General features: G+C 53.1%; 2 protein-coding genes across 2 annotated transcripts in view; one reads left to right on the top strand and one right to left on the bottom strand.

Moving 5' to 3' along the window:
- Positions 1–20,634, bottom strand: part of TMEM255B (transmembrane protein 255B) — a 35,438-nt gene extending 14,804 nt beyond the window's left edge. Inside the window, exons 1-4 of the mRNA XM_026008899.1 lie at positions 20,589–20,634; positions 16,980–17,122; positions 14,186–14,248; positions 3,504–3,593 (exon numbers count right to left, since the gene is read on the bottom strand). Coding sequence (XP_025864684.1) covers positions 3,504–3,593; positions 14,186–14,248; positions 16,980–17,122; positions 20,589–20,634 — 342 coding nt within the window. The remainder of the gene's footprint in view (positions 1–3,503; positions 3,594–14,185; positions 14,249–16,979; positions 17,123–20,588) is intronic.
- A 517-nt stretch (positions 20,635–21,151) lies between these two features.
- LOC112927505 (CCAAT/enhancer-binding protein gamma) lies at positions 21,152–22,380 on the top strand. The gene has a single exon (XM_026008913.2). The coding sequence runs from the start codon at positions 21,390–21,392 to the stop codon at positions 21,831–21,833; it is 444 nt and encodes a 147-aa protein (XP_025864698.1). The 5' UTR covers positions 21,152–21,389; the 3' UTR covers positions 21,834–22,380.
- The last annotated feature ends 589 nt before the right edge of the window (positions 22,381–22,969 follow it).

Here is a 22,969-nt window from a genome sequence, read left to right as displayed (position 1 = left end):
GCTGCCCCTGCCTCGGGCATGCTCTGCCCTCCGCCCCATGAGGGACACTTCTCCACAGCATCACCTACAACCACCCCTCCTGGCGCCCTCGGGGCCTGAGCGGAAGAGGCACCCTGGCCTCCCTGGGCCCGTGACACCTGAGCCGTGGTCACACTAAGAGAAAACCATAACTGACTCTTTTTAGAGCAGGATGCCACTGTGTGGACAGGCCTCATGAACCCAGGAGACGCTTACCTGGAACAGGTGACCAGTTGGCACAAAATTCCGGCCAGGCCAGGGCGGACAACCTGCATCTGCCCAAGGTGGAGCCTCCACCAGAGAAGTAAGGTGACTCAACTGTTCTAAACTCTTTCCTACTGGCTTGTCACAGAGCAGACAGGCCAGAGCCTGAGGGAGTTAACTTACTAGAAGCTGTTTTTTCTGCACACTGGGAACTAGCTCTACCCAATTTGGTGGGGGAAATGAAAATGTTCACAACAATCATATTTGGAGCACCTGAGTGGCTCAGTGGTTGAGCGTATACCTTTGGCTCAGGGTGTGACCCCAGGGTCCCGGCCGGGATCGAGTCCCACATCAGGCTCCCTGCGGACAGCCTGCTTCCCCCCCCCCCCCCCCGCCTGTGTCTCTGCCTCCCTCTGTGTGTCTCTCGTGAATAAATAAATAAAATCTTTTTTTAAAATCGCATTTGACTCCTGTCATCAGAAATTACATTATTCTCTGTGTCTGTTGGGAGAGAAATGGGTTTGTGCAGCAGACATGCAGCCTGGAGTTGCCGGCGGTGCTGTTCCCACCAACCAGTCACTGGCAGCCCCACAGCAGGCTTCATGCGGGGCCTCATGGGGTCACACACACACCCCATCTGCCAGCTTCCAGGTCAGCCTGCTAACACTGCACCCACAAACATCCATCCCCCAGGCGCTTCTCAGAGAGTGGCACTGAGGGCACATGTGGTGCATCCTCCTTAGAAGGGCTTGGGACACCCACCCCAGTGGCACATCTTGAGCACAGAGACCTCTGTGCCCCGGCTCAAGGAGCCCTTGGTCTGTGCCACCAGCTGGATGACCTGCAGGCATGACCGTCCAGCACCAGAGCACATGGTGGACATCACTGACCAGATTGGGATGGGAGTCAGATTCAGGATATGCTTTCTGTTCTAATCTGCAGAGTGCCAGAACCAGGACAGCAGATACTGGCCAGAGACTTGTAGTTTGAATGATCTTTCCAAAAATGAGACACAGGAGTCTGAGACAAAGTATATAGAAACTCCTAAAAAGTTCTAACAAACGATGAAGATGCAGAGGCACAGCCATGGGGCCCTGGCATCTATCCCTTCCAGGTACCTGCTAGCCGGGTCCACCCAGGGCCACTCGTGAGCCCTGCAGGCGCCGCCCAACGTGCAACCAGGGCTCTCCTGGGAGCTCTGCTGGAAGGTTCCATCCTGCTCTCCCTTCGCCTGCATCCATCAGCAAAGGCACAAACCACATTATGCAGAAGCAGAGGAGGGGTCACCACCACACCCCGACCCCCTGTCAAGGACTTTGCTTGGCCCCAGGAAGAACCCCCAGGCAGCACCCCACTCTTGGTACCACAGATCTTATATCTTAGTCCACACAGTCTGCTGCCACAAAGATGCTATAAATTGAGGGTTACTGAGCAACAGACGTGTTTCTCACAGTCTGGCAGCTGGAAGTCCACAATCAAGGGCCCCGGATCCGGCGTCTGGGGGGAACCCATGTCCTGGTTCAGGGACAGCGTGGCCTTGAGAATCATGAGCGAGCGAGCCCTCAGGTCCCTTCACAAAGTCTCCACCTTGTGACCTCCCAGAGGCCACGGCCTCATTCACCGTCACCTTGGGGGCTAGCTTTCAGACATGAGAATCTGTGGGGCACCCAGTCTGCCTTGACCTGACACTGCCACAGAGCCATGTGCTTGTTGGCGAGCTCCAAGGCCGCAGGGCAGTAGGAATGCAAAGTCCGTCAGCTCCTGGCCCATTGCTCCTCAGGCCGTGAAGTTCTGTTGAGGGGTCTCAGGGAATGACTGGCAGTTCACTGTCCTTTAGTAGGACAGGACACTGGGAGGTCAAGCGGACAGCAGAGGCAGAGTCAGCACCAGCCCCACCAGCTCTTGTGTCCAATCTCCAAGGTCAGAGGCGGCCGCATATGACGGGCATCTTGTTTCAGGAGAAACGTGGGCCAAGGACAGGTCAGGCTTCCATCTACCCAGTTTGAAACAAGGGCCATTTCCTGACATTACAGCAAAACTTTTCTAAACACACAAAAGGCTAAAAAAAAAACCCACATAATTTGACAATGGATTTTACATTTGCCTGTCATGTAGGAAGTTGAATTTGGATTCCAACTGAGTTGCTGATGCTGGTGCCTCTGTGTGTGATTGTGTCAGTGTGCACGTGTGCGTGCACATGAGTGTGTGTGAGTGCATCTGTGTACACGCATGCCCATGAGTATGTGCATGTGTGCATGTGAGTGTTGCATGTGTCTCACCTTGACTAATTTTAGCATATTTTAATATTTTTATGCTCATCATCCTCATTGCTCTCATTTCTCTTTCACGTGGAACCTCTGCCACAAACAAAATAAGCCAGTGCTCTGAGCTGTGGCCGCATGAGAGCCGCAGTGCTAGAGCGCGCACCCTGTACGGCTCAACCATAAGGGACTACTGGGGGAGTCTTCCATCTCGGACTTTGCACCGTGAGGTAAGATGGAGGTAAACGCTCTCACAGCACCAGCCAGAAAATATTGTCACAGTCTCTCCAGACACATATTTGAATTAAGATCTCCAGCAAGTGCTCAGGCAGCGGGTTTCTGAGCCGTGAGTGAGGAAAGTCATATAGGAAGTTGAATTTGGATTCCAACTGAGATGCTGATGCTGGTGCCTATATGTGTGTGTGAGTGTGTCAGTGTGCACATATGCATGCACATGAGTGTGTGTGAGTGCATCTATGTACACGCATGCTCATGAGTGTGTGCATACACGTGTGTGCATGTGAGTGTTGCATGTGTCTGTGCCCATGAATGTGTGCATGCACTGTATATACGTGTGTGCACATATGCACGTATGTGTGTGAATGTTCTCAGAGTATGTGCATGTACATGCACAGGACTCTGTGTATGCCTGTGCCTATGAGTGTGTGCACATGTATGCATGCACATGAGTGTGTGTATGCACCTGTATGCATGTGCATGCACATGAGTGCATGAGTGCACTGTATGTGCACACATGAGTTGTCCACATGTGACTTGTGCATGTGTGTGCATGTGTATTCCTGCCCACACGTGTGCATGCTTGTGCATGGGCATGCACATGTGCTGAATCAGTTTTGCAGGGAATGAGGAAAAGCCAGAGAAGTAGAAACAGCATCTGGCAAACAAGTGGAGAGAGAAACCAGGAAGGTCTATGAGCTGAGTTCTGCCAAATGAACTTTTGTTTTTGTAGATGTTTCTAAACCCCCGACAGCGATGGAGAACAAAATGAGGAGAACTCACTATGTGCCGAGCTGCAAACATGCCGTCCACGATGGCGCAGCAGAAGGCCGCCACCACGCCAAAGCTGATGAACACGATGGCCGCGAACAGCTGGGGCAGAGGGCAGAGAAGCGAGTGGGCATTACATGCTCCCAACAACTGTTCTCCAGGACAAACCGCCCACAGCCCCCTGCTCCCGGAGCTCGTGGCCTGTCCTGCCCCTGCCCTGCCCGACACTCCCCTCCTGGGAGGGCTGCCTTCTTGCAGGTTGTCCACATGGCAGACGGGGAGCTTCTGGCGCTGGCTCCTCCACACATTGCTCATGAACAAACTGACTATTGAACGGTCTGCAATTTCTCACTATTACAAACTCTGCAGCAAAGACCCTAATACATTGTGTCTACAGCTCTGGTTTCTGTGGGGGAATCTCCACAGGACAAACCCAGGAGTGCACAGATGGGACACATTTGGGTCACTGATTTTAGCAGCAGAGAAGCCACAAGGTCCCATAAACAGGCTTCACCAGTTTGCACCCCAGCTCTCCAGCACCTGTGTCCTTATACCCAAACGATACTTCCTATTATTAATCATTTAGACACTGCCATCTGATGCACAAAACAGGCTCACAGTATTTCCAGCTAGATTTCTATTAAGAACCTTTTCTTAGGTTTGTTGGCCATTTCTTTAAATCCTTAAAACATATTTTGTGAAATAATTTTAAATTTACCAAAAAAGAAGCAAAAATAATACAAAGAAGTCCCCTGTGTCAACCCCTGAGATCCCCCAAGTATTAACACCATCAAAACCACAGCCACACAAAAGACATGAAGAGAAATCTCACAGAGGAAGACATGGACATGGCCAACAAGCACATGAGAAAATGCTCCGCATCACTGGCCATCAGGGAAATACAAATCAAAACCCCAATGAGATACCACCTCACACCAGTGAGAATGGGGAAAATTAACAAGGCAGGAAACCACAAATGTTGGAGAGGATGCGGAGAACAGGGAACCCTCTTGCACTGTTGGTGGGAGTGTGAACTGGTGCAGCCACTCTGGAAAACTGTGTGGAGGCTCCTCAAAGAGTTAAAAATAGACCTGCCCTACGACCCAGCAATTGCACTGTTGGGGATTTACCCCAAAGATTCAGATGCAATGAAACGTCGGGACACCTGCACCCCGATGTTTACAGCAGCAATGCCCACAATAGCCAAACTGTGGAAGGAGCCTTGGTGTCCATGAAAGATGATGGATAAAGAAGATGTGGTTTATGTATACAATGGAATATTCCTCAGCAATTAGAACGACAAATACCCACCATTTGCTTCAACGTGGATGGAACTGGAGGGTATTATGCTGAGTGAACTAAGTCGATTGGAGAAGGACAAACATATGGTCTCATTCATTGGGGGAATATAAAAAATAGTGAAAGGGAATAAAGGGGAAAGGAGAAAAAAATGAGTGGGAAATATCAGTGAGGGAGACAGAACACGAGAGACTCCTAACTCTGGGAAACGAACTAGGGGTGGTGGAAGGGGAGGTGGGCGGGGGGTGGGGGTGACTGGGTGACGGGCACTGAGGGGGGCACTTGACGGGATGAGCACTGGGTGTTATTCTATATGTTGGCAAATTGAACACCAATAAAAAATAAATTTATAAAAAAAAAACACAGCCACAGCTTTATGTCCATAATCCTCTCGGCAGGAAGGACCCATTATGTGTGTTTATTTACCGGGTCCAGGATCTGCATAAAGCCACTTAGAACGATGCACCTCTGTGAGCAGCAGGCTGTGGTCAGGACACATGCTCGTGAGCAGCTCTCCAGGTCTCTAGCCTTGGACATGTGCTCATGCCAGCCAGCTGATTCCCCAGGTCTCTCAGGGCGGTATGTTTGAGCCACTTCCTGACAGCATCAGCCTCACCGGTCACTGTTGCACCAGGCCTGCTCCCTCCCCATCCTTGAAACCTGAATTATTCATTGACTCCCTGAAGCCAGGAGCTGCTAAGATGCCACCAGGCTTGACACTGCAGGGAGAGGGATGGGCGGGAGCACCACAACGAGGAGCAGAGAAGGGCTGGCACCCTGGCTCATCCTAGACCCCAGCCCCACCAGCACTCAGTGGAAATAATCCCCCAACATTGCAAATTAGGGCTTTGCCTAAGTCCTTGGGGGTCTCTCAACTAGTGACTCTCGGGTCCTCGGGTTCCCCATCTGGAGACAGGTGCATGAGCACCTTGCATGAGCCTCCTTGGACCTGCCTCTCTAGTGCCATGGGCAAATGTGGCAAAACCAATAGAGGTCCTCAGCTCTACCCCCAGTCTGACATTTCTGACATTTTATGATGAATTAACTGAGAGAATCTAAGGCCTCAGGGGGAGCCGTGCGGAAAGCCCTGCCTGTTGTTCATCCAAACAAGAAAGAAGAATCATCCAGCATCACCATTGCACTTCTAAAACCAACTCTTCCGTACAGCAGCTCCAGCCTGCAGACTCTGCTGTGCTGGCACCCCCGCTCTGTGCACTGGAGGAAGCACAGCCCTGCGGGCACCCCCAGACAAGAGCTGGTGCCCTGTGAGGTCCATGGCACCAGGGGGTTACCCACCTGCTAGGCTGACCAGGAAGGCCCCCAGAGGGACATGGCTGGTCCTTGCCCAGCTCTAGCTTCCCGGGGAGGAAATGCTGAGCCCCCTCCTACTGGCCCAAAGCCCGAGGATGCACCACCTCATTCAGCATCAGCAGGGAGGAGAGGCCAGTCAGGCCCCATCACTGCCCCCTGCTTCTGTGGACAGCCTCACGGCCCACACGGAAAGACTGTTGGCCAGAGGGGCTGAAGGGAAACAGGCTCGAGATGAATGAACCACCTTCAAGCCCAGAGTCCTCCTAGTCCCAACAGCTATAACATTATTGCCACCAGCAGGGAGGGCTGGCCACCCTCAATCTCAAGAGTGTGGGATGGAGCCCCGTGCCCCAGCACCAGGCCTCCCAAGCAGCTAGTGATCTCGGGAAGGGAGGCAAACTCTCTGACACAAATCCAAGGAGGGAGAGCCCACTCCTCCAGCGGATGCCTCCTGAGCACCTGCTTGATCCCAGACACCATTCTCACACTGGCCCATGATGCTCTCGAGCCCTGGGCACACTGGGCCACAGACAGGCCTCACAGCCCATGGCAGGAACTCTTCTATGTCTTCTACATCTGTCTCCCTCATCCCCAACCATCCCTCGGGCCACTCCTACTGTCCTCAAGGACCTGGACTGTCCCCAGCAATCACTCTACTAGAGCCCAGTGGGGTCTGTGGCCAACCTGGCTACTGGGCCCTTGTCGAATGTGAGTGTCCACCTGTTCTGTGCATTGTGCACTCACCCCCAGCTCAGCTGTCAGCTGGGACATCCACCAAGCACTGGCCACTTGCCTGAGAAGCTGCCAGAAGTGACCCCACCCCTGACGTGCTGACAGCCTCCTACCTCACTCGTGTCCAAGCAGAGTGCTGTCAGGACCTGCTGCCTTTTTTTTTTTGGGAGAACACACACCAAGTTTTATTGAGGGAAGGGGAATATTTACAGGGGCAGGTAGAAGAGAGGGGAGTCACATAGGGTGGGAGTAGGGGAGATTGTGGGTCCAAGGCAGACAAGGAGTACAGAACAGCCCCTGCACCCACCCCAACCCAGGAAGGGTGGGAGAGCAGCTGGGGCCCAGGAAGACGGGTGGGAAAGGACAGCAATGGGGGTGGAGTCCCTGGGCCCCGGGGGCTCAGGGGCTTGTAAACATTGACCACTCTCAGAAGGGGATGGGGGTGGAAGAGGGCTCCCCCTACACTTCCTCACAGGGTTAAGGCCTCTCCAGGCTCAAGGGCCCCCTAAATTCAAAGTCTCTTTAGCTGGGGGGGAAGGGGAAGGAAGAGACAGGGAAGAGTGTCACCCCCCCTCCCCTGCATTGGCTGCGGCAGGGGTGGGGGTGGGGGCGGTTACATTCAGTCACAACAGTATCCCCCCCCCACACCTCTACTGCCGCCAAATACTGGCGTGAGGAAGGCGGGAGCTGGGGGGCCAGCAGCAGCAAGACATTTCCCCCTGGCCCATCACCCCCTTATTGCTTTAGAGAGAATATTGTCTTTTCACGGACACTAACACTGTTGAAACCAGGGAGAAGCAGGTGGAGGGTGTCCTCCACCCCCGAGGCCAGCTTTATCCCCCAACACTGACCCAGTTGCCACTTTGGTGCAAAACGAAAAAAACAAACAAAATCATCACACACTGACTCAATGGACCCTCATAGAATGCCACGCTCCACGTGCTGGTCACACGACCAGCTCTGCCCCAGCAGTGGCCTGGCCAGAGTCTCAGACAGCCAAGACACTTCCTATTACACCTCTGCCCAATTTCACCCAGAACTTCACAGGAAGCCCAGGATGTGCACTGTATTCTTTGCCATTGCCTGCCAGCCCTAGGCTCTCCAGAGCTACATGCATGCCCTGGTTTGGTCTCATCCAAAATGTTCATCTGAACATTCTCATCGACTTCCTGCTGGCCCTGCCTTCACCCACCACCCTTGAAAAGTAAAACCCAGTGCCAGCATCACCCTCCACACTGCATGGGCGGCTGCACAGATGGGCTGTGCATGGAGGCTGTCAGTTCCACAAGGACGGGGTAACTGGCCTCAGCACCCAGCCCAGGCCCCTTCTCTGGGAAGAGGGGAAGGTCACCTTCAGATCTCCACCGGGCTCACAGAGTTTACATTGCAACAGGGAAGGCAGATTAAAAACCAAACACCAATAGATAAAGTCAGGTTGATAATGTAGGAATGAGAGCAAAGAGTGGGGTGAGCTTGGCACCTGCTGGGAAGGTTGTCATTTGGGGGTCAGGCCTCTCATCCGGGGCATTAGACACATTCAGTGACTCAGGGCTGCCAAGGAGGTTGGGATCTGACTGGGCATGGTGGTGCTCTCGGGTAGGGGGCAGCAGTCTGGGAAGGCCTGCCCTGGAGCTTGGGAGCCCTCTGCCTGCAGGGATGGACTGGAGCAGGTGGGAGGGGGACAGTTAGCTCCTGGGGACAATGACCCAGGCAAGTGATGACCAGTGTAGGGCCAGGAGCAGCCAGGGGTGGTCTGAAGGGGGCACCTGGAGATGGTATGGGAGAGGCATAGTGGTCAGGCCTCAGGGTTCTGGAGAGAATCTGCACTGGTGGAGGGGGCACTATTCCAAAAGGGCAGGTGGAGGGTGGCCCCTGGTGCAGGTAGAGGGGCTTAGTCAGACAGCCCAGGAGCATCGCGTGGACAAAGCTGGCGGGGACACTGTGGGCCAAGGAGAACATCACCAGGCCCTCACCAGGGAGCCCACAGGCAGCCCCAACCCCCAAAGAAGGGAGGCAGGATTCCTGGGCCATCCCTCAGCAGGTGTCCCCTATCCCCAGCTCCCTCGTCTCCAGGTGTCCCTCATCCCCTTTGTACCCTCTGCCCCTGGCTGTGATTGGGAGCCTCCTGCCAGGGACACTGCAGGCCCCGAGGCCCCACCATGGTGTGCATCCCCCACGCAGCCCACCCTGCCTCCCCTACAACCCCAGGCTGAAGTTCGTGTGTCTTCCAACCATGTTCCCACCATCTGTGCCTTCCTCTTCCCAACCACAAGGATGGAACTAGAAAATCATGGGTGGAAAGACGGAAAATCCAAACATCACACCCTGAAACAACCAATGGGTCAAGGAGGAAGTCAGCAGGGAGGCCATATACAGGTAGAGGTGACCGCAACGAGACGGAGGCACAGTGGAGCCTGGCTGGGGGCACAGCCAAAGCTTGGAAGGATCTGACCACAGTAAACATGCACTGAGAAAGCAGACAGACCTTCAATTGGCCGCCTGATGCCCAAATGAACTGGAAAAAGAACAGACTAAACCCGAAGGCAGTGAAATACAGGGAATAATGGTGGTTAATGCAGAGAGAAGACTCAGGAAGAAAAATAAGATCAGGTTGGTTGTTCAGGAATGTGAAATCTATAGCTGAAGTAAGAGAACAAGCAAGAAAAACCAGATACCTGAAATCAGAAATGAACCTAGAAACATTATTACCAACTTTACAGAAACTAAAGGGATTGTAGGAAAGTACCATGAGCTCGTGCACCAATGAGCATGACCTGGAAACCAACCATCCACAAGAAGCATGAACCACCAACTTCAATTCAAGAAGGAACAGCAGATTTTCACAAACTCACATGATGGAAAAACACCCAACCTTCCAACAAAGGACCAGATGGTGACCCTGGCGGTGTGCAGGGGAGACACCAGCAGGTCTGCGTCTGGGGGCAGAGAGGAGGCCCAGGACCCGCAGTGGGACAGCCCCTCCCGGCAGTGGCAGGTAGGGCGCCCAGGCACCCACTGCCATAGGCCCAGGTCCACAGGGCTAGCTCACGTCACCGCCCTCCCCCACCAAGCTCTCCGGACCCACCCCCCACATCGTAGTTCCACAGTCGACCACCGCAGGCCTCTGCCCCCACCCCTGGGGCCGTCTGGACAGCAGAGCTGGTAGTGACATCGATGGTTTGTCATCAGTCTGGGTGAGAGAAGGCACTAACTGACCATTAACAGAAAGTATGAAAAGCTGACTCATGTCGGGGCCTTCCTAGGAAATCACTGGAGACTAGCACAGAGCTGGGCAGAAAGAATGGTGAAGCCACTGACAACGATTAGATTCTACCTGTAAATTCTAGCAGAGTAAACTATTTGCAGATGAAATGGCACTATGTCTGCTATTTGCTTCAGAATAATATGGGAAGGGAAGAAACAGGGGTGAGGGGATAAGACTGGCCATGAGGTTCATTCGCCTCCCCTGCCTACTTTCGCATATGTTTAAATTTTCTGTCAGAGAAAATTAAAAGGAGATCAAGGAAGAAGAAAAAGAAGAAGACATTCTTACATGTCTGGATGCACTTGAAATGCGTTTTCTCAGCCTTCTAGTTCCTGACTTGGGAAGCAACACAAACGTCCTGGAGAGAGTGCTGGACACCTGCTCTGGGCCAGCCCTGGCAGGTGTCCTCACACAGGTGCTCCCAGCAGCCCTGGAAATAAGGAGACCCAGGTCCAAAGGGTTGAGTAAGGTTTCCGAGGTCACACCCCTCCTAGGTGAACCTAGGCTTCAGTCTCCGTCAGCATTAAGTGAAAGGTCCGTGAACACATTCATCCCACAGGTCAGCCTGGAGAACAGCTTCCCAACAAGGACAACGAGGCAGCACACGTTCACAGACAAGTCCGTCGAAGGCTCTGGTCTGGTGCCCAGGGAAGCTTGTGAGCTCGCTGGGCCCCACACTGCTTTCCTCTTACCACAGCCTCCAAACAGAACTCCAGCATCCAGATTGGAAAGGAAGAAGCACACCTATCTCTATTTGCAGGTAACATGATCTTTTGGATGGAGAATTCTAAGGAATCCACTATAAACTACCAGAACGGAAGAATGTGCTCAACAGACCTACAGGATACAAGACCAGCAGAGGAAAATCTATCGTATTTTTATACACATGCAATGGACGATCCAAAAATGAAGTTGGGGAAACAATTCTGTTTATGACATTCTCCAAAAGAATAAAATACTTAGGAATAAACTGAACAAAAGAAGCACAAAACAGCCTCCTGAAGACTCTTGACACAACAAAACATTATTGAGAGAAATAAAAGTAGATCTAAAAAACCTAGGAAAATAACCCACATTCATGGGTCAGGACAAACCTGTGACACTCCCTCGGCTGATCCAGGGATTGAGCAAAATCCCCATCAGAATCCCAGGTGCCCTCAAGCTGATTCGTAAATGTAGAGGAAATCGCAAAGACAGAGAATCAGAACAATCCTGAGGAAGAGGAACATGGTAGGGAGACTCGGGTTCTGATTTCAAAACTTGCTACGAAGCAATAGTAATTGAGACACTGCACTGACAGAAGGAGAGAGCCGGGGACGGGAAGGACAGAACAGAGAGCCCAGAAGCAGGTGCGCACACGTGTGATGAGGTGGCAACCACCACAGGCGTGGAGACCATTCTGTGTGGATTGCCAGGCTCTGCACCCAGAGGGCGGCCACATGGGCAGAATGGAATGAGGATCCCCACCGCACACCATAGGCAAGCACTGACTCAAAATGCACCAAAGACTGATGTGTAAGTGATGAAACTCAGAAAACACAGGGGTGAGTTTTCATGACCCCAGAGCTGGTACAGGATTCTTAGAAATGACGCCTGCAGGGCATCTGTGGGGTGCAGTGGGTTGAGGTCTGACTCTTGGTTTCCGCTCAGGTTGTGATCGTCCTGTGTGGGGCTTCATGCTCAGCGTGCAGTTGGCTGGAGACACCCTTCCCCTCCCCCTCCTCCCCTCCCACTCCAGCTCACACTCATGCTCTTTCTCTCAAAGAAATCTTTTAAAAAGAAAAGAAATGGCACCAATGGCACAGACAACAGAGAATGTATGCAAATGGAGCTTCACTGAAACTACAAACTTCCAAGGCCACCACCAGCAAGGGGAAGGGAGCCCACAGATGGGAGAGAATACTTGAGTCATGCATCCGACAAAGGGCTGGTCTAGAATGTGTAAAGGACGAGTCAGTAACGGGAAGACAACCCACCCAACGTAAACATCAGCAGAGGATTTGAATGGACCTCTGTCTGCAGGAAAAGGTGGAAAGGCCAATGAGCCCATGAGAGAAGCCCGCGGTCACTAGTCATCGAGGGAACAGTCAGAGCCATGTCTGGCCCACGGTGGGGCCAGAATACTACAGATGAGCACACGTGTCAGCAGGGTTGGGGACACTGAGTCCACGAGCACAGGGGTGGGAACGAGGATGGCACCCCTGCTCTGGAAGACGGGCTGGCACTTCTTCCCATGACTGCTGCAGGACTGGGCAGTCCCACCTAGGTCTGCGTGCCGGAGCCACAAAAACGGGTCTGTGGGACTGTATCATCCACCACTGATGGTGGCCCTGTGCACAAACGCTGGAGGTGGCCACAACCCCAGTGACCACTGCTAATGGATGGATACACAGGAAGCGGCCCATCCACACGCCCGAACGTGACTCGGCAATGAAGTCCCAACACAGGCCACAGCATGGGTGAACCTGGACTGCGTGATACCGAGTGACAAGCCATGACACAAGTCAACACGCACAAAAGTTGAGTAGCAGATGCCTAGGGCTAGAGACAGGGATGCAGGCCTGGTGGCTGATGACACAGGCTTCTGGTCAAAAGGGCAGAAATGTTCTCAAATGGCCTCACATACCTGGTATATGCTAAAGGTCACTGAATTTACACCTTTAAAGGGTGGATTATACCTCAACAAAGCTTTTGGAGGAGAGGAAAGAGTAGGTGTCTGTGGACCAGACGGTCAGCACCACCCCAAGTGTGCTGGCCTGCTCACCAGCAGCCTGACACCTGCCCCCCACTTCACAGCCGGCTCTGCTCCTGGGGAAATCGCATAGAAAAGCCATCAGGAGGCTGACCTCTGCAGGCCCAGGTCATCACTGCCTCTGCTGGATGGATTGCGGGGTCCTGGGGGCTGCAGCCTCTCCTCAGGCAGCCCAGCTGCGAGCCCCACTCTGCAAGCTTAGTGCCTCCCCACCCTGCAGCTTGAACTCAGGGGCCTCCCCAGGGACACTCACATTGGAATGTGGCTAAGTATGGACAGAACTCAACAATTCTTCCAGAGATTCGCTGGGAGGAGGGGGCATCCGGGCGCTGAGCACTGCCCTCCCAGGAGGCTGGGGTCCAGCACTGCCTGGATGGTGGGAGAAGCCTTGGGTCTCTCTGTCCACCTCCTCACAGCCGGCAGCCCAGAGTAGGTGCTCACCCTCCCAGGTCTTAGGACAAACACTTGTTTCTGCCAGAATCCATACCTCCTTGACCTGCTCCCCCTGACCCCAGACCCATCCCAGGACGTCCCGCCTCACTCAGCCAGGCTCGTTCTGCCCCAGGGGCTGCTTGTTCAGTGTGGCCAGCACAGCCCAGCTGTGGACACAGAGGACACATGGGGTCATCTCCTGCACACCCGTCATGCAGTGTGAGCCCCGGGGCAGGTGGCTGCAAACCTGGAGGTCAGCATGATGGCCAGATTGGAGATGAGTCAGAAACGGCCACATAGCCCCAAATACCCCTGAACACGAGCCACCTCAGTGATTGGAAAAACAAACTGACCATTCTTGGAGCTCCATCTCCCAAACCGTGCAATAAACAGATGCCAAAATGAAATTGTTAATAAAAATACCGTGTTTGGAATACTGGTCCAGATTGGCACTCACCCCAAGAACCGACTCCGTGGACAGGCAGTGTCTACATGTCTCCACAGAGCCCATCTGAGCCACGGGTCCTGCTGTCCCAGCTACCTCCCTTTTCTCCTCAGCCTGGGGGAGCCTCTATATCATCGTTTCACTTACTAACCCCCATCCCACCCCCTAATCTTTCTTTCCTGCACCTCAACCTTGGCAGCCAGGACTATCACATGAGGTTGTAGGATCCACCCTATGATCCCAGAAGCAACACTCACTTAGACTAATTGGGAAGGGCACCCACTAAACCTTGAGACCAGAGTTGTGCAGTGCACAGCCTGGGAAACTGGGCCCTGGTCCTGCGTTGCTGGGTGCGGGTGGAAGGCTTTCCTAGGAGCACTGCCAGAGCGGTAACACACTCTGTTGAGGGGCAGCACTCTTCCCGCCCCACATTTGAAAGAAACAATGTACATTCTTACCACCTGCCTTCTGTTCTCCACCAGGTTGATGCCAATAATTCCTAAGAAAGCTCCGAAGCCCAGCTGGCAGCAAAGGAAACACAAGGGAGAAAGCACTCAGGTTAGCGCAGGCAGCTCCCCCACCTTAACCGCCCAGTGGCACACAAACTCACACCGCTGGGCGGGCTTCTCCAGCTCCATCAAAGCTGGTGATTGGAGTAGAAGTTGCCAAAACGTGACCCATCTCCATTCCCGTGTTCAAGTACTTTGACGCTTGATCATGTGACCCTGCCCTCCGCACCCTCACAGAAGCTCAGCGTGCTCACAGCTGTGTCCTGCTTTGGCCTCCAGGTGAGGGCCCACCTGATTGTTTCTCCTGGGCCCATCTGAAGTCAGAGTCACAGGGTGGCTCCTTGGGTGACATACTGGAAAAGCAGGACCCAGGGCACGCGGGAAAAGAGTTGTCATCGCCCACAGATGCGGCCGATGCCACTCACAGGTGAGCAGGCAGACAGGTAACCCGGGGGAGCGGAGGAGAGCAGGAAGGAGTCTCCGGCACTGGGAGGACGGGGGACTTCCCATCCTTGAGAAAGCCTCGGCTCCTTCTCCCAGACCAAGGGAGGAGTCTGTTGGAGGAACACACCCTGGCTGCGCTCGCGTCAAGATGAGGGATGCAGGGCAGCGGGTCCCTCCACCGAGCGAGTCCACCTGGCGGGAGATTTTCTCCAGGAATGTCCATCGGCTGAACTGGTGGCCAACAAGGAGGAACTGCACTGGGCCACTCGCGACAGGCAGCAGGCGGCAGGTGCTCTCAGCAGATGGCAGGCGGCAGGCGACAGGCAGCAGGCAACAGACAGCAGGTGGCAGGTGGGCTCCTGCCCGTCGGGCTTGTGTCTGAGTTTGGGGCACTGATGGCTGCTGTGGGTGCTCAGGTGACAGTGTCAGATCTAATGCACGGACAGACACACTTACAGCTACTGAAGCCTCCGTCTGTATCAGTGGAAACGGACACATGAGCACAGGTGACGTTTTCACCAAGAGTTCAGGAATTCTCGGGGAGGAAAGACGAACGTTTCCTCCACATGCAGCTTCAGAATATCATAGTCCAGCTCCCCAGTTCAAAGGCATCGGAGACCCACTCGGACACGAAGGCACTGAAGTGCCTCTGTTGAGTTCCACTGGCTCTGTCCTGCCTATTCCCGGGGCCACTCTGACACCATGTCCGCAGACATGGGTCTCCAAGCAGGTGACTTTTTTTTTTTTAAAGATTTTATTTATTTATTCATAGAGATGCAGAGAGAGAGAGAAAGAGAGAGGCAGAGACACAGGCAGAGGGAGAAGCAGGCTCCATGCAGAGAGCCTGAGATGGGACTCGATCCAGGGTCTCCAGGTCACGCCCTGGGCTGCAGGCGGCGCTAAACCGCTACACCACCGGGGCTGCCCTCCAAGCAGGTGACTTTAATCCACATTTTCTTTAAGTGGACTTCATCTGCTCCTCCGCATATCAGCTTCAGAACCGGCAGGCTGAGGTTCAACCCTGGCTGGTCCCAGAACCGGCTCTGGCAGAGCAGACTGAAGTCAACACCTCGACACCGGATCTGGGGGTTCTCCACAGCCCTGGCCCTGTGTCCACACACACAGCAGACGGGCACCCCCAGAATATGGGCAGCTCTGCAGACTTTACTGATAAAGCCTTTTCTGACACTCTTTAATGTTTACTCATAAATAACACACAAGAATGTAGAATCATAGAGGATAGACAAAAACAAAGTGTTACTCTAGAGATGAAGTGAACAATATATATGAAATATTTTTTATTATTTCATGCCAATAACCCATTCACCTTTGCTAAAAATGTTACTAATATATTTTTTAAAGATTTTATTTATTAAAAAAAATAAAAATAAATAAAAAAATAAAAATAAAAAAATAAAAAATAAAAAAGATTTTATTTATTTATTCATGAGAGACACAGAGAGCGAGAGAGAGAGTCAGAGACGAGGGAGAAGCAGGCTCCATGCAGGGAGCCCGACGGGGGACTTCATCCCGGTCTCCAGGATCACACCCTGGGCTGAAGGTGGCACTAAACCCTGAGCCACTGGGGCTGCCTAAATGTTACCAATATTATTGCTAATCTTGACAACACTTTCAGTAAGAAAATGTGATTAAATGAGCTTTATTTTTAGAAGGTCTGGATTGACCATTTATGACAGCAATTTCAAGGGCATCACAGTGGATGACAGCCGAATCCACAGACCTCTCGTGCCATGTGGGCCCCTCAGCAGATTCTATTGCTAACAACAGTGGACATGAAATCACAATTCAGACACTCTCCTCAAAAACTCTGAATTTGGGTGGCACTTCTTGCCAGATCTGAGTAGGTTGTCCCCAATTATGCTGTGGCATTCCTGCCTGGAATCTGAAATTAGGAGTGGATGACATGCTTTTCTGCTGCCCCCATGAGAGCAATTGATTAACCGAACCTCCCTGGGGCTCCTCTGCAGGACTCTATTAAAGGCACACTCTGTTCTCCTGGCTGGGCTGGTCCGTTCAGAGGCCCTGGGTGGTCCGGGCCGGGGTCTGTCCTGCACAGGCCGGGCACCCTCCCTGGCTTGGGCATCCCCACCCCCCCTCACCTTCCCCATCTCAAGGTTCCAATGCTGTGCCACCTGCCTGAGGCTGCCCAAGCACACCCACAGGCCCAGGAGAAGACACAGGTGCCTCTGGGCTCAGCCTCTTCTGACCACAACCACTGGCAAAAGGTCCTGTGCCCTGCCCTCGACCCGAGCCCAGACCCAAGGGGAGCAGCACTCACAATGATTCCTGGGTAGTAGCCTCCCATGGTCACATTCTCTGTCATGGTGGTGGCAGTCAGGCCGACGGTCAGGATGGAGACAGACACCACGAGTAGAGACCCCACAAACCAAAGGGAGGTCTTCTTCCTCTTCTCAAACCCTTCTAGAAGAAGGACAAATGAGGAGCTGTGAGAGAGGGATGGGGCTTAGAACAGGGTCTCAGCAAACACACATCCTGCCTTGCTCCACCTCTCTGGGGCCTGGAGGGTCTGGAAGACCCTTCCGCAGGTAACCCAAGCGGCCCACATGACTGACCCCATCTTCCCAGGACCCTGTTTCTCATGGCAGGAAGTCAGCATCCCCCTGGTCACCCGCTAGTCCCCCTGGAAAGTTTCTACCAGGCTCCTCTCCTAGAGGACACGTGCACCCCCACCTGCCTGCACCTGCACAGCCTCCCCCGCAACTGCCTCCCTGCTGGTTGGAAGTGGGAGCCTCTGGCCGCACCCCTGCAGGCCCACTGCACCCAGTGAGCTCCACTCCAGTGTTCACCGCCCCGATATCAGACCCCCCACCTGATGGGCCCATGAGGGCAGCTGGGGATCTGTCTTTCCCTGCTCCATCTCTTGTGCCTGAGACTGTGCCCACAGAGTACATCCTCACTGAACACCAGAACCACCACAGCTCACCCGCAAAACCAATGCCCATCCTGGTCTGCAAGTTCCCCAAAGCCTTCATCCTGACAACCCACACAGCAGAAGTCATGCCTGACCATTAGCACCCATCAAAGCAAAGGATGTCTAGTAGGCCCTCCAGGAAATCTCTGAGAGAAGCCTGTCCCTCTGCCTTTCTCTCTCTCATCCTTTCTGCTGCCTGGAATATGAGCATAAAGGTGGAGCCCCAGCAGCCATTTTGGGCCATAAGGGAATCCACACTTACAGAATGGCAGAGCACAAAGAGCCTGGGTTGTCTATCTCCAAACTTTAGTAGCAGAACAAAGTCTCTGGACCTCATCTGCTACTTGGGACATCAGAGTGCTTGTGGACAAACCTGATTCCAGGTGTCACAGAACTCAGGAAAGCAGCCAGAGAGGAGACCTTCCCAAGGTCTCTCCAGCCCTCGAGTTTTGACTTCTGGGTTTCCCGTTGACCTGACTCTCTTCCCTGTGGTGTGTCTCAGGGAAGGCAGGGAGGCCTCATTGGCCGGGACCATTTGCACTTGGAGACACCCACTCCCACCTCATGGGCAGCAGCCACACAGCAGAGGTGGAGGCAAGAGTGCATCCGGGCTGTTGAGTTTTGTGTTCTTGGAGCTTAGCCATCTGGATCCCTGTGCAGGATAAGAGAAGAGGGTGCTTCTCTGCACCAAACTTCTTCAATTAACATCCTGAGTGTTTAGCAGCAGAGACAATGGCGCATGACAGCAATGTCCAGGCTCAGTCGCTGCACACAAGGTCCACACCCCCCGACAGTTTGTGTGTGAATTTGCATTTGTGCAGTCCCATCAGCTGAGCTCATGGCAGGTCAGCTACCTTGCCCGCGATGGGGTCCTGACATGCTCAGAAGTCACACGGAAGAACAAGTCACCCTGCAAACTCGTGCAGGTGACCTCCTCTGCAAAGGGTTTTTCTTCTGCTATTTTTCCTCACTTAGTATGGAGCACATCTCTTGCCCCCAGCCATAAGCGAGATGCTTCAGTGGCTGCCTCAGCCAGAGCACAGCCCCCGGGGCCTCTCAGCACCACAGGAGCACTCACCTGGCCTAACACCCTCAGCACGTCCCAGGGTCGCGCTCTGACGCACAGATCACAGAGCCAAGGGCCAAACATGTCTCCTCAGGGATCATGGGATGCTCCCTGCAGCCCATTCTGTCCTTTTTCCTTCTGAAGCTTGGGCACAAGGAGACGCGGCCACTCCATCCGAATTTCCATGACAGGCCCGAGGTCACTTGGAGGGCGAAGATGCCGTGGTGTGGCCCCCACAGGATGCTGGGAAGCCGAATGCCAGCCCACTGCGAGGTCTTTGCAGGCACTGCACAGAGACGGAGGAGAAGGCCCTGGCCTGAAACACTATGAACACAGGACTGGGCATAAGATAAGGGAACAAGAAGTAAACCCGAGAAGGGAAGGCAGGATCATAATTTCCCCCAACACATGCAGTTTTAGATCAGGTTTTGCAGACAAAGGGTCCTGTGCTGGAGGAAGGTCCTCTCCATCCTGTCCACACGCAGGGCTGAGCGTGGTGTTTTACCAATGACGTGCCTTGACTGGTACCTAAAATATCTACTGTCAGGTTTGTCACAGGCGGCTGCCACTCAGAAGGCCTCGTAGTCTCCATCCACCCAAGGAGAAGCCCGCAGAGTGGGGGCCGTGTGCCCTGTTAGCCACCAGATCCCACGCCCAGCTCAGATGACAGGCAGACCTCTTGGGTACAGTGACCTCCATTTCCCAAGCTGGACAGTGGAGACAGAGACAAGCAGCTGCATCACCGGCATCTCAGCTGCTGTCAGGACACATGTGAACGCGCAGTGAGTGAAGTGAATCTGTTCAACATGAGTGGAGAGAGCGCTAAGATGGCCTAACAGGTGCTAAACTGGCTTCCCTCCCTCGGGGGAGAGGAGTTTGAGGGGCAACCCTGAAGGCTACCAGCGGCATCTCCCATGGGACGTACGTCCTCCCGCCCAGAACAGCAGGCACTCAGCCCCCGGCCCCTGCCCCTGCCCTCTGGCCACCACAGCTCTTCTGGAAGCCTCGCCCCGTCTGACGAAGGGCAACCAGGAGCAGACACGTGTCACCAAGACCAGGCAGTGCTGGTGGGGCCTTGAGTCCCAGAGAGAAGAGTGTGCTTGCTCCATCACGTGGGATCACCAGAAACAGAGGGACAGTGACGCCCCCCGGAATCCAAGCAGAAACCAGAGACTCAGTCTCAGTTTCCTGCTCCCTGACTATCCACAGGATGCATGCCGAGGTGCTGGCCGCAGAGACACCGAGTGCAGAGTTCCCAGCTGCACTAATGTTTAGTATTTTTAGATAAGAGCCCAAGTCCAGCTGTTGTTTATTAGTTTATAATTCCTCGTCAGAAGGAAAGATGCCCGACACTGCTTTGTAAACCACCAGTCATTCCAGTGCAGTCATAGGACACCAGTAAGTGATCCGTCTCTGGAGGATGAAGTCACAGGTGCCAGAGCTCCGTGCTTTAGAGAAGGGAGCCGCACATCTGTTTCTTTCAAGGAAAAGCCAGATTCTTTAATTTTTATTTAAAAACCAAATACCATTAACTCTGGTTTTTAACAAGAGAGGCCTCCGAGAGGCTGCACATGCACGCCTGGCGGGACCCCCAGACAGGGAGCAGCAGCCTCTCTGCCCCGTCCCAAACCGGAGAAGCCACCATCTGTGCAAACAAGGTCTGGAAATGTCTGCAGGCTAAGATGGGACAAGGGAGGCAGAGGCCGGGTCCATGGTAACAGGAGACATGGAGTGGGGGGAGTGCAAAGAGCCAACTGTGTCAGGACAAAGGGCCCTACAGGTGAAGTCCCAGGGCTGCAGAAAGGCGAGCGGACCCTGCCCATGACCCCAGCCCAGGACTGCAGTCCATGGCCTTCCAGGTACCACCGGGGTACTGGCGCCCCACTCACCTGTGGCATCCAGCAAGGCCAGGGGCCCGGGCACCGAGGGCTGCATCCTGGGAGGGCCTGCTGCTGGGGGCCCGCCCTGCCTTTGCGACTGCTACCAGCAAGGATCTGCGTGGCGGGAGCACCGCCCCTCCTCTGCGTGCACCGCCTCCTTCCCACCTCCCTCCGGCCTCGGGTCCCTGTGCCAGAGCCTGAGGGCCAGCAGGCAGACCAGCGGGAAAACCCTCCAGGGCTTCTGGTCGGTGCCCACAGGCCACAGGCTGCAGAGGAGTGGGGAGGCTACACTCGGCTCTGACCTCCCACCTGCCCCGACCCCGACCCCGACCGGGCTCCTGCTCTGTGTCCAGAGGGCAGCAGATGCTTAAACTCAGTTCCCCACAAATGGATGAACCAGGGACACATGCAGGTCACAGGCCCCTGTCACATCCCTCCATCATGCTGGTACGGAGTAAAGACCCCAGGTTAGGATGGCAGCATCTGGGCAGAGGGGGTCCCGGGACCCGTGACCATGCATGGTGGCCAGGAAAGGGTCTTGTAAAGACCACCGGTGGGGGCGAGCAGGGGAAGCCGGCGGCGGCGGCGGCGGCGCGGGCGGAGGCTGCCGGTTTCGTAACCGTCGCTCCTCGTCGACTCGCGGGGCTGCGAGGCCTGGGTGCGTCGGGCCGCTCGGAGCGGAGGCCGCCTGGGGCGGGCGGGCTGGAGGCGCAGGTACATGCGAAGATTTCTTGCCAGCTTAGTGTGGAAACCATTGATCACCTTGCCCTCGTTTCTGCCTGTTTTGTGTCAGCGCGAGAGAGTGCCCAAATGAGCAAGATAGCACAGCAGAGCAGTACTCCGGGGATACGCGTTATTCATACTCAGGCTCATGCCAGCGGCTTACAGCAGGTTCCTCAGCTGGTGCCTGCTGGCCCGGGGGGAGGAGGCAAAGCCGTGCCCCCAAGCAAGCAGAGCAAAAAGAGTTCGCCCATGGATCGCAACAGTGATGAGTATCGTCAGCGCAGAGAGAGGAACAACATGGCTGTGAAAAAGAGCCGCTTGAAAAGCAAGCAGAAAGCACAGGATACGCTGCAGAGAGTGAATCAGCTCAAAGAAGAGAATGAACGGTTGGAGGCAAAAATTAAATTGCTGACTAAGGAGCTAAGCGTACTGAAAGATTTGTTTCTTGAGCATGCACACAACCTTGCAGACAACGTGCAACCCACTAGCACTGAGAATACAACAGCAACTTCTGATAGTGCGGGACAGTAGACCTCACTCACCCCTTCCCGACTTCACGACTTGTGGCTTGAACGCTAAAGGTGTGACTACCTGCACCGCTCGCATCAGTGGCCGAACGTTGTCTTGTTCATCATTCAGAGATCCACTGAAGGTTGTTTTCTAGGATCAGCACTGAAGAGTTGATTAGCTAAAAATGTTAGCCATGTAATTTGAATATCTAGTTTTAAATGATACGAATTTTTTTGTGGGGATAAAGCAAATTTTTAAGGTATATGGTAAAAAGAAAACCCAAAAACCAAGAACCCTGGACCTTGATGTTCTTAATAAACCCTCACTTCCCAAGAAATGCTTCTTTCTTAGGTGGATAAAAGGAACGGGGAACTAGCAGGTCCTGCAGGAGGGTCTTGGTTTTATTGGAGATGATTAATTAGGCTAAGAAAAGTTGAATGCCATCTATGTTCATGTATTTGTGATTTTTTTTCTAAATTATGTATTATAAATCCTTAGGGCTATAGAAATCAATCACTTTGTAATTTGGAGTGATTTTATGTATGACATAAACCTTGTTTTAGCCTAATTTGTTTTCCCCCAACAAGTGTTAGTTTTTGAGTAGCAGTGCCAGGTTAAGTAAATTCCATTGTGTTTTAAGGCAGTATATATCCAGTTGGCTTAAAAATACAAATAATTAGGAGGCAAATAGGTTTCCTAAAAATAAAGGTAAAGCATATTAGAATTATGCTTTCAGGATACCTTTGGGTTATTAGTTTTGCATTATTTTGTTTTCTAACAACAAAAAACCCCCAAGAGCTTAGAGATAAACTTGTGTACCAAAATTTTTGTTTCCAGTAAGTGAATATTTTTAAAATACCATTTTGACAGCTAAGTTAGTAGACAGATGCCTTAACAGTTTAGTAATTGGGATTTAGGTAGTTTCTCCTGTGTCTAAATATCTGCAATGGGGCCATGATTTTTAAAGGCAAAAATTTCTTTGGAGGATCATTTGGCGTTTGATCTTAACCAAGTGATTATTAGAACAATATATCATCGACTGTATGCCGTCTCCCAAAATAATAGTCTAAGAAAACTTGAAAGCGTAAGGTTTAACCTTTAATTTATTTCATTTAAATACATCTTTTTATATTGTTAAAAAAAAAAAAAAAAAGACC

The sequence above is a fragment of the Vulpes vulpes genome, chromosome 6, assembly GCF_048418805.1.
Source record: "Vulpes vulpes isolate BD-2025 chromosome 6, VulVul3, whole genome shotgun sequence".
NCBI lineage: Eukaryota > Metazoa > Chordata > Mammalia > Carnivora > Canidae > Vulpes > Vulpes vulpes.
The sequence above is the reverse complement of the archived record's forward strand: the minus strand, read 5'-3'. Positions and strand labels throughout refer to the sequence as shown.

What these genes read in the sequence shown, in the direction of transcription:
- LOC112927505 (XM_026008913.2), top strand. Translation starts at nt 21,390, where the DNA reads ATGAGCAAGATAGCACAGCAGAGCAGTACTCCGGGGATACGCGTTATT.